This window comes from Botryllus schlosseri, chromosome 8 (assembly GCF_051294905.1).
Source record: "Botryllus schlosseri isolate E-star chromosome 8, Bs_hap1, whole genome shotgun sequence".
Classification (NCBI taxonomy): domain Eukaryota; kingdom Metazoa; phylum Chordata; class Ascidiacea; order Stolidobranchia; family Styelidae; genus Botryllus; species Botryllus schlosseri.
The window spans coordinates 24,524,000-24,539,254 of NC_137243.1; the positions used below are offsets into that span (position 1 = coordinate 24,524,000).

At 41.3% G+C, this 15,255-nt stretch overlaps 1 protein-coding gene across 2 annotated transcripts; it reads right to left on the reverse strand.

Annotated features, from left to right (window-relative positions):
* Positions 1-1,510: 1,510 nt before the first annotated feature.
* LOC145444534 (peroxisomal N(1)-acetyl-spermine/spermidine oxidase-like) lies at positions 1,511-13,149 on the reverse strand. 2 transcript variants are annotated; one of them, XM_080322520.1, is made up of 3 exons: positions 12,580-13,149; positions 6,922-7,154; positions 1,511-3,486 (listed from the first exon to the last, which is right to left on the reverse strand). In XM_080322520.1, the coding sequence occupies exons 1-3, from the start codon at positions 12,662-12,664 to the stop codon at positions 2,266-2,268; spliced, it is 1,539 nt and encodes a 512-aa protein (XP_080178646.1). In that variant the 5' UTR covers positions 12,665-13,149; the 3' UTR covers positions 1,511-2,265. The 2 variants fall into 2 exon arrangements, with proteins under 2 accessions (XP_080178646.1, XP_080178647.1); XM_080322521.1 differs by having other exon boundaries at positions 6,922-7,127; positions 12,580-13,143.
* Positions 13,150-15,255: the final 2,106 nt, after the last annotated feature.

Here is a 15,255-nt window from a genome sequence, read left to right on the forward strand (position 1 = left end):
CTTTTTTGACTTTTTTGAAAGTGTCCTCGGAGGACGCCCTTTTGTCATCTTTTTTGAGATTTTGTCCTCTTTTTTAGGATTTAGAGCAGATTTAGAGCAAATTGCGAGTGATATGCCACATATTAGCACAGACGTGAAGCTCCGACGGGTGAAAAACGGTGATTTTAGCTCTGAGCGAAAAGATGACCTTTTTTTTTTTTTTTTAGTCATCCACCTGGCAATGTGGGGAGAAAAACGGTATTTTGAGTTCTGAGCGGAAGAGATGACCTTTTTTTTTTAGTCATCCACCTGGCAATGTGGAGAGAAAAACGGTATTTTGAGTTCTGAGCAGAAGAGATGACCTTTTTTTTTTTTTTTTTTAGTTAACCAGTCACAAAGTGGGAAAAATTAACCGGTTTTTGAGAATTCTACTCCGATTTTGAAAGTTGGGAATTTATGAAAAAGTGTCCTCTTTTTAGATTTCCAAAATATGGTAAGCCTATATAATAATAATAATTAAAGCTTGGAAACTGGCAAATTTAACATGGCTTGTGGTAATGGAGCCAAGACCGACATTTCATTGTAATTTCGAAGTCAACACATTATTGGGATTTTGTTTGTTGGTACTGGTGCTTGGAAATGCGACCAGAAACTGCTAAAAGTGAGGAAAATTGATATATTTATAAATGCGAACCATTCAATATCACCAAACAGAGTTAAAAAAAGTGGGTTTAGGAAGACTTCAACTGGAAACTGATGAGTCCGAGTCCAAGTCATTGTGTTGACTGATCAGTTTCCAGTTGAAGTCTTCCTAAACCCACTTTTTTAAACTCTGTTTGGTGATATTGAATGGTTCGCATTTATAAATATATCAATTTTCCTCACTTTTAGCAGTTTCTGGTCGCATTTCCAAGCACCAGTACCAACAAACAAAATCCCAATAATGTGTTGACTTCGAAATTACAATGAAATGTCGGTATTATGACTCGAGTCCGAGTCCAAGTCATGGTGTTGACTGGAGTCATAATACCATGACTCGGACTCGATCCTCTGTTCGCTGACTTGGACTCGAACTTGACTCGGTGGGAATTGAAAATGACGCGACTTGACTCGAGTCAAAAATACAAAAGTGAGATTGACTTGTGACTCGTAGCCTTGTGACTTGGTTACAACCCTGTGTGTCAGCTTTGAAATATTGTGTTTTCTTAGTGTTCAAACAATAAGGATGCACATGTAACCCTGCTACACATGTGCCACTGCCGTATGTTTATGTCGGACAGCAGATATCCAGGAAAACTAAAATATCTAAATTATTTCCCGGAAAACCTTGGCGTAGTCAGCGATATGCATCTGAAGATGATGAGGGTAAGATACCAGGCTAAGTTGGAACTTACATATGTTAGGTGACTATTGCTCGAATATCAAACGAGACAACCCACATAATTATGAGTTATTTGCGTGAATTTGGACCATGAAACTCTCACTTTATTTGCCTACCCTGCAGAAGCAATATCAGTTTGAATCAACCAAATAAAGCAGTGCAAATGTTTATTTCGAGTCAATTGATTTACTTTTGACTGCTTGTGGTTTTTGAAACGTTTTATACACTAAACGCAAAATATTAAAAGTGGTACTTGAATGTGGGTTATGAGACAATGTGGTAGGTGCCCAACCCGAAAACTTGACGTGACAGAAAACGGGAAATCATTTTTGAATTCAGTGACATTTTTGAATTCAGCGCCTATAAGTTAGTCGAAATCAATTGTTAAAAATTGTGTTGACCAGTGTAATTCTACATATTACGGTCGCAGTATCTTTATCAACAGCCTACTATTTCATTCAACAAATGGCAACTGACAGCCGAAACCGGGCCTTCGCATCATGATGCAATAGATAACACCACTCAATGGGAAAATCGGGACATCTCGAGTATAATCATCGCGCGTAGCCTTATCCAAGTGTATGCGTCGAGTTTAGCAGTTTTTTATCACACGATTAGAATCCTTCCGGATCAGCGAACTTAATAATATCCGCCTAAAATGCGTCCCGATTAGTAGTTTTCAATCACACGATTAGCATTCTCCTGATTCAGCAGACTTTAAGATCTCGACCCTAGTCATTATTTGCTGCATCATCGGCTAATTCGGGGTAAGGATCGCCACAAAGCAATGACAATAGAATGTCAATGAAAAAAATGCATACGACTCAAAATCATATCAGTTCGGTTGTAATGAGGCGTAAAGAAACCCAATGCGTCATCATCCCTAATCCATTACGCTTTGTGCTTCAAGTTGCGTAGAAATGTATTATTCGGCTTGATTCCTTCACTCCTGTCCGATATCCACCATCGACTGTGCTAAATCTAGTACGGTGCATCGCCTCGCCCGCGAACAGAACTCTTGGCCTTCCGTTGACAGCAAGCGGGGCGGAGACGAGGCGTCTGTCATGCCTTCTTTGCCCGACCGGAATATAACTGTATGATCCCAAAAAGTTTTCATTCTCATGCCATCTCGTTACGAGGACATCGTCTGGGTCGGGGATGGCGGTGTTTCGCAGAATTCTTCGTAGTAGAAAGGCTAAACGCACTCCAATTTCCGAGTCTGAGAGATCGGACACGGCTTCGGAAGAATACGCGTTCATCCAAAAAAGAATTGAATGGTTTGAGATATGCTGGATACTATAGAGATGCCGGAACCAATGTAAATCCGCTTTGTATTCACCTCTCCATGTATTTGAATTCCACAAAATAAAATTGAAGCAGGTATCGTTCTCCCAAAAGCCATGCTGATAATAAAGAAATACTTTATTCACCGTACCCATGCCCATCCTACCCAATGCCATCTTTTTGTGGTTTGGTAACTGCGGGATGAACATTGAGTGATGGTATTTTTGTAGTACTCCCAGTGATACAGTAACGATTACGTGGTCGGCGTAAATTCTTTCCACAACGTTGTCGGCATCAATGCTTTCCACTAAAATGTGGTTGAGGTCTAGTTCCCGATCGGTCACATCTTGATTTTCCGATTCTCTGTCCCAGTGAATTCCGGTCACTTTTTTACCTAGTTTAACGACAGATGCTGGCATATCCTTCACTAAATACGAAATTAGCGACTTCGAATAACCGGCAGGTATCGTGTAGTCGTGTCCATGTTCTTCAAAATAGTAATCCTCAAGAACGCTAACGTTTTGCGTAAGTTGACCTGCCATTATGGACCATATATTGTCGATGAAATTAAAAGTTGCGTCTGCGAGCGATTCGTCCAATAGACAGTTATTTTTCGGTAGAACTTTGTCCCACACTTTCCTCCCTGCTTCATTAATAGTTAATTGCCGGGGAACTAAAGGGTGTCTATCCGAGTAGCTATCCAGTTTCTGAATTGTTTCCTGTAGGCACAGGAGAAGACTTCTCTGGGTAGCTGCATCTATCTTTATCCCGTTACTCGTATAGAAAACATCACCAGCAATGGTTCTCTTGGCCTTAACAACCTCGCTTTGTTTCGAAATGATCTAAGAACAGTTGCAATGATAAATCTCTTGGGGAAATAATTGCGGATGTTAGTACAGTGGTTTTGAACTTTTTCAGCTTCTGGAACAATGGAAAAATTAAACTACTCCCTCCACACTTGGGCCGAGAAAAGCTGCTTGAAAAAGATGGACGTGGTTGTTTATACGAAGAGTAGGGTTGTTCAGAATTGACCGACTTTCAAATGGTCTTATAGGTTTTCAGTCCGTTTCCCATGCCTAACACCTTAAAAAAATTCTGGCTACCTTTTTCTGTAATTCACCCCTGCATGTTGCCGTTTTTTCATGCACCCAAAAATTTCTTCGGAATTAGGGATACCACGTTGTCAGTGACTCAAAAGGAATGGCATATCTTCCCATTGACTTGAAGCGCATGTTCTTGCGTTGATGAAGCGCTAGGCACGGCTGTGAAATGGGGATCATTGATTAGTCAGGTGTCTCGATGTTTGTTGTTGACGAACTGTGTTTACGATTGAGGTGCAGAACTTACCAGGCGGCTTTTTGACTCATGCCGTTAGCGAGTTCAGCACGCGATGAGTGATCATAACGCGATTAGCGATCATAGCATAGTATTATATCAGTATTCAACTATTTGATATAATAGACCTGGCACTCCTTTCCTTACTGGGATAGAAACAAAGCTTGGAAATGTCTATTCCAGTGACTTGGGAAACGTTTCCCAAGATATCAATATTGGGGTATGAGTATTTCCAAGCATAACTATCTTCGATAATCTATAACTGGATGATCTAATCTGGCTATAGACCCTTGTGCAAGTTATGGAGTATGTGTTCGACCTCAGAGTCAATGGGTATGGTTGATTTGATTGGGCCAGAATCGTGGTTTCTATTTGATGCTATGCATGTGTAACATGATTGGTTGAGTCTTCGGAATGGCATACTGATCCGGATTTCCTGACTGCTCAAGAGAGAGAGAGATATGATATTATTTTTCGCCTGCACCATCGAGATGCTTTGACGACTAAGTTGCGATACGGCCCAATGAGGTCATCTAGTCTGCGCCCCCGATTTTTTTCTCCTCCATGCTATCCGTGATTGCTGAGCGCCTAGCAGGATAGCTGCGGATACCAATTTTCGAGTCTTTGGTATGACCCGGCCGGGGATCGAACCCACGACCTACCGCTCGAGAAGCCGGACGCATAACCATTACACTATCTCGCTCAAGAATTTGTGAATAGTGCTGGGGTAGAGCGTATGGTAAAATTGAATACCGACTATGCTGCGTTCATAAAGGATGACAAAAACAGCAAGCGAACCTTCTACAAGCCGTGGAAGATCACCGGAACAGATATGCAGATTTCCCAAAATGCAGATTTCCCAAAAGCAACCATTTCATCCACCTGATTTATGCATATTTTGCCAAGTTGATCTCTTTCTTTGCCTTATTCTTTCATTTCCTCTGATGTTTAATATGTGGCTTTGAGTGGATGATACATTTGCAGTTGTATTCTTGCACATGATGATCCAGGAAATTGATGAACAGTGCCGGGTAGGTTTGAGGGGTGTGGATATGCGATACAACAAAATGACTATCAGTCTTAGGTAGGTTTGAGCAGTTCTAAGGCAGTGTGGGACATGAAAATGAAATCCTGAACTAGGAAGGCCTTATATAGTGAGGTTTTGTAGCACTCCAAACCGCAACAGCTGCACAAATATAGCTTATATGTTATTTTAACTAGGCTAGGTAAAATCGTGACAATCAGATTTTAGGAGAATCCCCTATGCTCAGCCGTTCTTCCAGCTCAACATGCACACGGATGCAGGGACGAATTACAAAAGTAGCCAGAATATGTTTTAAAGGTATAAGGAATGGGAATCAGACTGAAAACCTGGACTTTTTGAAAGTCGGTCAGTCGGTCAATTCTGAACAACCCAACCCTAACGAACAGTACATAAACAACAAAAATACCCGCATTTCTTCCTCCAATCAGTGTCTCGCTTGCTTTTAATCTCAGGCAAAAAGGAAAAGCTATATTCATAAAGTGTGCAAATGTTAACATAATTTTGATTTTTATGCACCAATCATGGAATAGGATTTTGAAGGAGACAGCCAAAAAAACTCCTACATTTTCATTTGTAGAAAGCTTATGTTTCAATACCGAGCGGTTTCAAATTTACTCAGGTGTTAAGAAATGATATCCAGTATCACCAATATGATACACAATTGAATAGTAAATTCATATGGAAATGAACCCGAATATTTTCAGCTGACAGGGTTAATCGTCAGTAACTAGTAGAGAATGAAAAAGAATATCGAATATCAACAATCGCATCACAAATCGAATATCAACAATCGCATCACAAATATGACGTCACCAAGCAGCATAAAATTTCGAATACGAGAGCGTTCAATGTACTATGTTAGATCAGGGGTCACCAACATGCGGCCCGCGAGGTCATATTTTGCGGCCCGCGACCTGATTTGAGATTTCGAAAGAAAGCTAAAAAAAACATTATGAAATGCCGAAATTGACGTGCAGTGGTCCAAGCACTGCTGAGACCGATACGCTTAGGGCAGTAGTTCTGAAACTAGGGGCGTGAAAGTATCTGAATGGGGCGCGAAGCTGCGGTTACCTCGAGTTCATGGTTAGAGTTATTGCGCTGTGTATAATCCGGAATTCATATTATAGTAGCATTGTGTCATCAACATTCGTAACCTTCCATGCCATCAAACTATCCGTTGGGATTGCTTTGCTAGCATTATGGATGCATTTTGGTATATATACGATAAGGCGGGGGCGGAATTTTTCGGTATCATAAAGGGGCATGTCTAAAAAGGATTGAATACCACCAACTTAGGGCTTCCCACACGATCAAGGTTTACGTGGAGATCTTTCAGCTAGTATCGTATCTCGCTAGCCCCCTAAGCGTTCCCAGATATCCTGCACAGCTCAGAGTTCAAGATAGAATGAAATTGATTACAGTGATCCTTTGTTGTAATTTCATTCCTTAAAATAATACTTCTTTTGTGGTCAATGTACCCATCGCCTAAGGTAGGTAGCGCAGCGTGATACTGACGTGTAGTTTGAGACATGGTTGCCTACTTAACATCGAAATTGAATTCAGGCGGTCCGCGGCCGCGACAAAATTCGAAAAGTCGCCCGCGACCCGTTTGAGTTGGCGACCCCTGATTTAGATGGTACACACAAACTCTTTTTGTTGACACAGCCTTGGCTGGTGCTGATGCTCAACAATCAAAGGCCATAAATCCTGTCATTGGCAAACATCTGCCGAAAATATTCGGGTTCATTTCAATATGAATATACTATTGAAGTTCAGTAACTACAAGAAGCTTTTGAAGTAAAACAGAGACAGATAAGGTACATAAGACTGAACACGGAAGAGGTACGTCACTTGGGTACTATATAGGATAATATCGTATCGATGATATCAGACTCACCTCATATACCGGATTATTACGCTCTCCGTGAATAAACTGTGCACCGTGTTCGATTAAAGTGCCGTGGAAATATTCGCTGTTGATTCTTCCACCGAGACGACTTTCCGCCTCCAGCACAGTGATGTCTCGAATACCGTTTTTCCACAAATGATGTGCCGCAGACAAGCCACTGACACCACCGCCCACGATTACTACCTTTTGACAATCTATTCCGTATAAAATGTATCGGTCAGCTATGCAAAGGAGAGGTTTGGTTAGGAAGTTTGAGCAATCGTAAATCGTAAGCCGTTTGCTCTGTTTATTCCTTATCGAATATGTTTTGAATAGGTCAACAATTTGAGAAAGCAAGTTTGAGGTTTCTCAATTGCATATCCGGGATTCGAATCGTAAACAATATGAGTCCACCAGCCGTCAATATTATCTACATTGCATATATTCGTAGCGTGACTGGGGTGCTTTCATACTTCCTGCACCGTAAACATGCTTGCATTTTGAGTTCCGTTGTGGTCAATGCTCAGTATAAATTTTACTGTTTTCTGTATATCTTTCATTTTGATAACTATAAATCGTGCGAAAAATATTTACACCATTGCTGCGGTCATGCGTGATCAATTTTGTCGTCATTGTTGTTACAGCCCCGATGACCTATCGGCAAGGAATGCAGAGACAAAGCGCGCGGCGAATAATACTGTTCATAACATGTTTCCTAGCGATCTTACGCCAGGCTTGGACAAACTACTTGATTTTGTAAATGCGAAACTAGAATTTTAGAACTAGAACTACACGCTTTTGAAGATTAGCACTTAAACCGCACCTAACTAATCAAACCACAACTAACTAGACTCAATATCGAAGCGAAATATTACTTTATATTTTATGAAGATCGGATCGTTTTATCACATGGACATCAATAGATAAAATTATCCAACACACTTAACTAACTACGGGAATGCAGGGTAACCCAAACCCGAGTCTTCAGCTGTTGCTGCTAGCAGATAATTAGCATCAGCCGTGGCAGGACAAACGAATACAATACTCCAGCATGCGAGAACGCCCTTTTACTGGGTGCAAATATCGCAGCCCTCCCGAGAAATTCCTTCGTCAAGTGTCACAATTCTGGCAGTTCTGTATTATTCCGGCAAAATAGTTCATTAACCACCAAGATAGCGCACTGGCGAAGCGTCCGGCTGCTTGGTCGGTAGGTCGTGGGGTTCAATCCTCGGCCGGGTCAGAGCAAAGACCCGATTAGTACCAAAGGTGATTTGTAACACTTGGTAACCATGATTTCCCCGCTTGGTGCCCGGAAAATATGAGATGTGGCGCAAATCTTAGAAGGCCTTACAAGGCTATATCTGCGCCATCATCGATCGGCATATGCACATCATGGATCCATGTTATGCATATTACATATGCACAGAACGTGTGTATGTATGAAGGCTATATCATGAGTCGATGTATATGCCGCAAAAACATCCAGGGAAAAAATACATCACGTTTCTTTCCTCCGTAATTTTAGGCACATTCTGATCAGTAGTCATAGTTACGTCTAGTACTCTAACACGTTTTTTTCTAGTTGTTTTTGTGTTTGTGCCATACATGGTTGAATGTTTGTCGACTACAATGGTCATTTATACCAGGCCGATTCCGTAACTGCCGACTTTGTAGCACGACCCATTCTAGGCTTTTGTGAGACACCGCTTACGCGGATGAGATGACCAAGAAGAGCCTAGATAAACAACCTCCACCATGTAGGTAGGAATTCATGAGTCGACCTCGGACTCGAACCCACAACCTATTGATTGGTGTTGCAGCTGTGGATTATACTACTACCAGTGATGAGCACCGGAGCGGAGTCGGAGTGGAGTCGGAGCGGAGTTTTGCTAATTTTGTGATACCCGGAGTGGAGTAGGAGTTTACAACAGATATTTTTCCGGAGTTTTACGGAGTATTGTTAGTTTTGCCCCCGATATCTTTCGATAGCTTTGACCAGAAGACACTATTGATTACAAACCAAAACACAGACAGTTGACACCTTGTGACACCTTGTAAAGTTGTAATATGACCGGTAACATGCAAAAATGATTGACAAGTGCATAAAAATCAGCCATCTGCACTGCAATTGGGGACTGGAGAGTAACCTAGTGATCTAGCAAGGCATTTCCGCTGAGCAGTGTCTGTAGTTCACAAACTTGATAACACCCAATATCGTTCGCATATCATTTTCTCCCTGCAATGAGATGCAGTCTTTGAATCCACTGCTGAATGTCACCATATTATGAGATAAGATCTCCAGAATCTTCCATGTTGCTGTCATTGCAGTCTTCTATAGTCACATCATATTCCTCCTTGCGTATTTGTTTCGTGACTAATTTTCATGCCACCCCAGTAATTGTGCGAAACATTTACAATCAGCAACATACAGCGGGGCTTCCCTATGGTACAGCCTTTGGCTACCCTGATTCTTCCAGCAAGTTGATGATCATAACGGAATATATCCCATTATCCTGATGACATTCAATATAGTAATAGGTAATTTTGTGAAAATGTATTCCCAACGTTGGTATCAGTTGAAACAAGATAATATCCGATACCACTTTTGTGATAACTTTTCGCAACTTTCATCGTACTTGCAGTTTGCAGTGAGAGATATCGATAATAAGTGTTACATCAATATTACCTTTATATCTGTGAGAAATATACATACAACAAGCAAGTATCTGGATGGAAACAATAATAACTTATGCAATGTGTTACATGATTTAATGACATTGCGACGAATTTTCGCTAGTAAGATCCGCTCACAGAGGCATACCAGCATCTAAGCCCGCTTTAAAGATTTCAACAATACATAAATCACAAAGGTCAGCTGATCTTACCCTGTAAAAACAGAATATTCCGAATTTCTGAACAGCCACACTAAATAACTACAACCGTCTGCTTTGCTCTGCTCGCATCAACTCAACTACGCTTCCTTCAATATTGATTGACGTAGTCAGTCATCCAGAACTCTTCTGAATTTTCGTCATGTAATGTTTGGTTTGATTGAGACATGACTTTGATGTGATATGAAAAATCAGCACCGCAATCAAGTTTCTGCTGCTGGTCTGTCTCAGACTACAAATTCCAGATATCATGTATCAGCTTCAAAATTGGAAGTCACTAGTCATTTAGTCAACTTCAAGAAGCGTCGATCGGTGCGTCAGTGATGCATCATGTATGTTTAGTGCAGTGCAGTTCCATCAACTGTTTCATGGCGATGCGGAACTTAATTTACTGAAACCTGTGATGTGATCGTCGATTTCAGTGGTGTTAGTGGTAGTTAGTTCGAACTGACTGGTCTTCCTTCGTCGTTTTAATATAATGGCTGAAGCACCGTCGACGTCAAGTGGGTTACTCACTAAGACGCAGAAAAAGTGTGACGTGTGGAAGGATTTCACTCTGATGCTGCATGATAATAACGGCCAGTATACTGGGTTTGCGAGATGTCAAAACTGCAATATTCAGCTAAAGCATCACAAGTTGACAAGTGGTACGTCGCATCTTCGAAGACATATCGAAGCTTGTAAGAAGAATTGATCGCAGTTGAAATGCAAGTAAGCGAGTAATCAAAGGAGAAGGTGATCATGGGGAACACTGATCGCCGCTCGCCGGGTGGAGAATACCGAAGAAGTGCCGGTTTGCCGTGGTGTTGTGCAGAAGACGTTTTGCCATCCAGATTTACGGTGAAACGTAAGTTCGATGAGGAGGCTTCATCTTTGAAGCAGAAGCTGTCAGAGGAACTAAGAGTTGCTATCAACAGTATCAAGTGTTATGGGCTGGCTGGCATCACCACAGATATGTGGACCGATCTAAAGGGTCGCAGTTCTATTAGCTTGACTGTCCATTTTGTTGGAGAGAACTTGACTCTCAGAAGTAATGTTGCGACTGTTCGGCAATTCACGGATACTAAAAAAAACTGGTATGAATATCAGACAGGCTATCGAAAACATCGATTGGGATTCTTCGACAATGGTCTGAATATATTTCGGGGACTGGGCAAGATTCTTCGGGTTATCTCGGAGTCTGGGATTGAGATCCCCGGAGTCGGAGGGACTTTGCCTCAGAGACCAAAGTTGTCGGAGGGACTCGGAGTCTCGAAAAGCAGACTCCGCTCATCACTGACTACTACGCTTGCGGTTCGGCAACTATAGTTTTAATTCTTGTAAGTTGTAATGCACCACGAGAACTAGAACTACTCACTTATCAAGATCTGAAATAAGAACTATACAGAATCACCGATGGCCGTAGTGACGGACGATTGGCCGAAATAACACTAACATCACAGAAATTGGCGTATGACATATGCACACGACAATTTTAACAATATTCATTTGATAAGCATCAATTATTCTGTATTCGCGCTGCACGCAAATAGCCTTCAAGTATTTCCGTTCCTACGTGTGTAGTAGAGGTGTCCAAAATTTGGAAAATCTTAAAAATGCTCGGTGTTAGTGTCTCATTCTATAGATCATTGATAAAAAATGAAAAAAATGAGCCTTAAAGAAGCTCACAGGAAAGCCGTTAATGTTTCAGTCGATGCGGTTGAAAGTAGCTGCCCAAGAATGGGCATACCACTGACCACAGAACGGCGAGAAGACTAGTTACACATAACCACGGCTCTTGATTGGCTTCACATAACCACGGAGCTTGATTGGCTAATCGGCTATGCTTGAGCGATGCTTCAATGATCATGACAGCAGCAACTTGCTGGTTAGGTGTTCATTGTTCGAGGAGTCTGCTACCTGCGGGGATTCTGAAAGCGCATTGTTGGTAGGTTGACGGATGATGATTTAAAATTAATTCAGGACACGTTGAGGTGCTAAATACATGATGAACAAACAACAGCTGCTTCAGAAAAACTTCTACAGCATGACCGCTTTATTGTGAAGGAAACGGCTGTAGCCCACATGCCTTGTTTTCATCGAGGGAACGCAAAGGCGCTTATGCAAGCGGCGAACGAATTCTTTGTTTCAGAAGGAATCAGTGAATACAAATATACAGCTTCAATATGTCACTATACCTTGTGTGATCTCATTGGATCCAAGTTGTATAGTATATAGTTGAAGTTTTGAATGCTCTGGGGATCAACTTTTGGACAACCCTATAGTCATCAGAGGTGGTCAATAACGAAGTACTTGAAGTAGTGTGATGTATTCTACGCCTATTTTTGCCTACAAAACTGTCAAGTAGAAGTAGATTTTGCCTACTCACACTACTTTAAGTAATGATTTTAGACCACTTCTACTTCTACTTGACAGTTTTGTAGGCAAAAATAGGCGTAGAATACCTACTTACTTTCTTGTAAATCATCACTCCTACTTCTACTTGAGTAGAAATTCCGGCGTTACTTTTACTCGAGTAGCGACAGTGACTACTTTGACCACCTCTGGTAGTCACATACCAAATTCCATTAACAAGTTTTGTTTATCGAACCGTGAACCAAATCCCGATGAGATGATGATTGATTGGTCTTGCATCGATTAGAAAGCCAATATGCGGACCGTGGTTTGACGATGTTGTTTATATCTGGACCGCTTATCAAAAAGGTGGTAACACCCCGAGGAGTTGCGAAGGTGAATATTAAACTCAAATCGTATGAATAATGAAATGTTGTCTCACCTGAGAAGTTCAACAGGAGCGTCACAACTAGACTGCTGATAGGGAATCTTAATGCATACATTAGCAATCGTTCACTGTAACGCATCGCAAACAGAATATGACGACGATTTTATGTTTATGAATTATTGTCGCGGATGAATGCACGCTCACGCTATGACAGGTATACCAGAACTAATCAATACACGGCGGATTTTCCCTTGGCGGTTTCATAAAAGCATACATTGCTAGGTCAACTGTGCTGAGTTCCAATACTTCATCTGCAGCGCTACTTGTTTTCATTAAGCCGCGAGCCGCTATAAGTGACATTTTCAAGCTATGAGGCTTGATTTCAAAGCACGTCTCCATCGTAGATGCGATCTCTCAGCATTCACACGCACATGATATGCGCTTGTCTAACAATAGAGGCGTACTTGTTATACACGCCAGTAAAACTTCTTATAATCCGAGCGGCGACTGAATTTAATATTGTGCTGTGTGCGTTCAGGCACAACAACAATTTTTACGTTTCGCTCCTGAAAACAAATTCAAGAAAACAGCGGTTTGTTGTGATCCAAATGTTATGCACCAGAACGCACGCTAACACCAGGTTCCCTTGCGTGTTGTTTTGTATAAAAGAGAGAGAGAGAGAGAGTCTTTATTTTCATCGAACCAAAATACATAACAAACGGCAGTGATGGTGGTACAGAAAATATGCGTGCACACTGCACAGTATTCGGTATTAGATAGGAATGATCGATAAGACCGTGAAGGTCATCTAGTCTGATCACACCAGCATCAAACAGGTACACTTGACTCTGAACAGTCTGGCTGTAAAAAAATATTTAGTTAAGAAAGATAAATAGAAAAAAAATCAAACAATGGTAGCAAATGATCAATGAAGCAATGTCTGGGCGAGGTACGGCAACAGTGTTAGTGTAACGATAAGAGGTGATCAAGTAGGGCTTTTTTGAATCTATTATAAGGCAATTCACGGATATGTGGTGGTAATGCATTCCAGATGATAGGTCCCGAGTAGTCGATAGATCTCTTAGTTAGGTTGCTATTGGGTGGGGGTAAGTAGATGTTTCCTTTAGACGAGGATCTCGTGTAATGGGAATGGACATGTTTAGCAGGTATGAAAAAGTCATCAAACACAGGAGGCAGACTATTGGAAAAATATTTGTGAACAACTTTCGATACTTCGAAGCGATATAGTTCATCAACTCGCAAAATTCGATGCTTACGGTAGTAAGGCGATAAATTGGTACGTAAAGGTACCGATGAGATCAGCCGTATCGCACGGTTTTGCAGGGTTCGAATTCTGCACAAAAATGTTGTACATGCATTTCCCCATACTACGATTCCATATTGCAGATGAGAGTGGAAAAGAGAGAAGTAGATGGTTCGTAGTACTGATCTGGAAACCAAAGATTGGAGACACACACCGAGCTAGTTTTGATATTATGCATTCAATATGCTTTCAATGCATTCAATAGGCTTCATCAATGTACCATGTTACTATGCCTTTTACTATGTAACAAACTTACATGTAACTAACTCTGTCCCATGCAATATGGCATATCATTACATGAAAGAAAACCTACAACGTATTCGAGGGTCTGGGTATTGATGTAATATATTATGTATCATCGGGTGAATAGGTATTGAAAAATGATTTCCTGATGTACCGATAAATTTCTAAGAGGGCCACGTTGTAAAAAGGTTGAAAGCTCATGCTTTAAATCCACGAATCTTGGAAATTTTGAACAAGCCAAGAAGACTATCGGAAGATAAATAGCTCTACAAGAAAAATCACTTTGTTACTGAATCTGATCGTCCTACACACGGTCTTTAATGTATTGTATTGCATTGACTCCCCTACCTGAAACGTACCACGCTGCAATTCCTGTTCTTGTCCAGATCTATCAGAAGTGGTGGTCCACGACAGGGATAACAAACAGGAATTCTTCAACTTCGCCACAGGCGTCACGTTTACCCGGCTCGACCCGACAAATGCATGGCCGTCTGACTCTGGCACCCAATGCCACCAAGCCTAAGCGCATCTGCTGCCAGGGCACTTTGAATAGTGTTGGTTGTTCAGTACTTTCTCTCGTGGCCTTGACTTCGTGTTTATGTTGTGGATGTCTTGGGTTGTGCTAAATCGAGCATTACTGATTATCATGAACCGCGCATTTGACTTCTAGACTTCTACAAACTACCTATCTAGTTATTTGATGGTCAACCAGCAGCTATTGTTTATTTGGCAGTTCTGGTTCTAGTTGCACAATTTGAAAGTAAATAGTTCTGGTTCTAATTACAAACTTTATAAAGTGAGTAGTTCTGCGGTAACAAAAGTTGCGGTAAAAAAAGTTACTCGATCATTCGAATTTGGAAACGCACAACAAATATCCTGTGAAATGAATACGAATTGCTCAGTTCCATATTGTTTGTACTATTTTATGCGAGTTATTCGAATTATTTTATTCAGAAGATTAAATCCCTTCCACGGCCTTAAGAAGGTGGATAAAACAGCATGCCCCGAATCACCCGAGGAGAGCGGCAGATTCCAACCCCCTTGACTAAATATTCGGTAAGTACGGCCATCCCTAGCTATCTTCGAAACATGAGTGTCTTTGTTTGTGACACTTTCGCATGTCACGAGAACTAGGCAACGTAGATCCTGTATAAGAGTGAAAT

What these genes read in the sequence shown, in the direction of transcription:
- LOC145444534 (XM_080322520.1), bottom strand. Translation starts at nt 12,664, where the DNA reads ATGCGTTACAGTGAACGATTGCTAATGTATGCATTAAGATTCCCTATC. An exon ending in GCTCCTGTTGAACTTCTCAG is followed by an intron (nt 7,155 to 12,579) that starts GTGAGACAACAT and finishes TCCTTTGCATAG; the next exon opens with CTGACCGATACATTTTATAC. An exon ending in GTAATAATCCGGTATATGAG is followed by an intron (nt 3,487 to 6,921) that starts GTGAGTCTGATA and finishes AACTGTTCTTAG; the next exon opens with ATCATTTCGAAACAAAGCGA.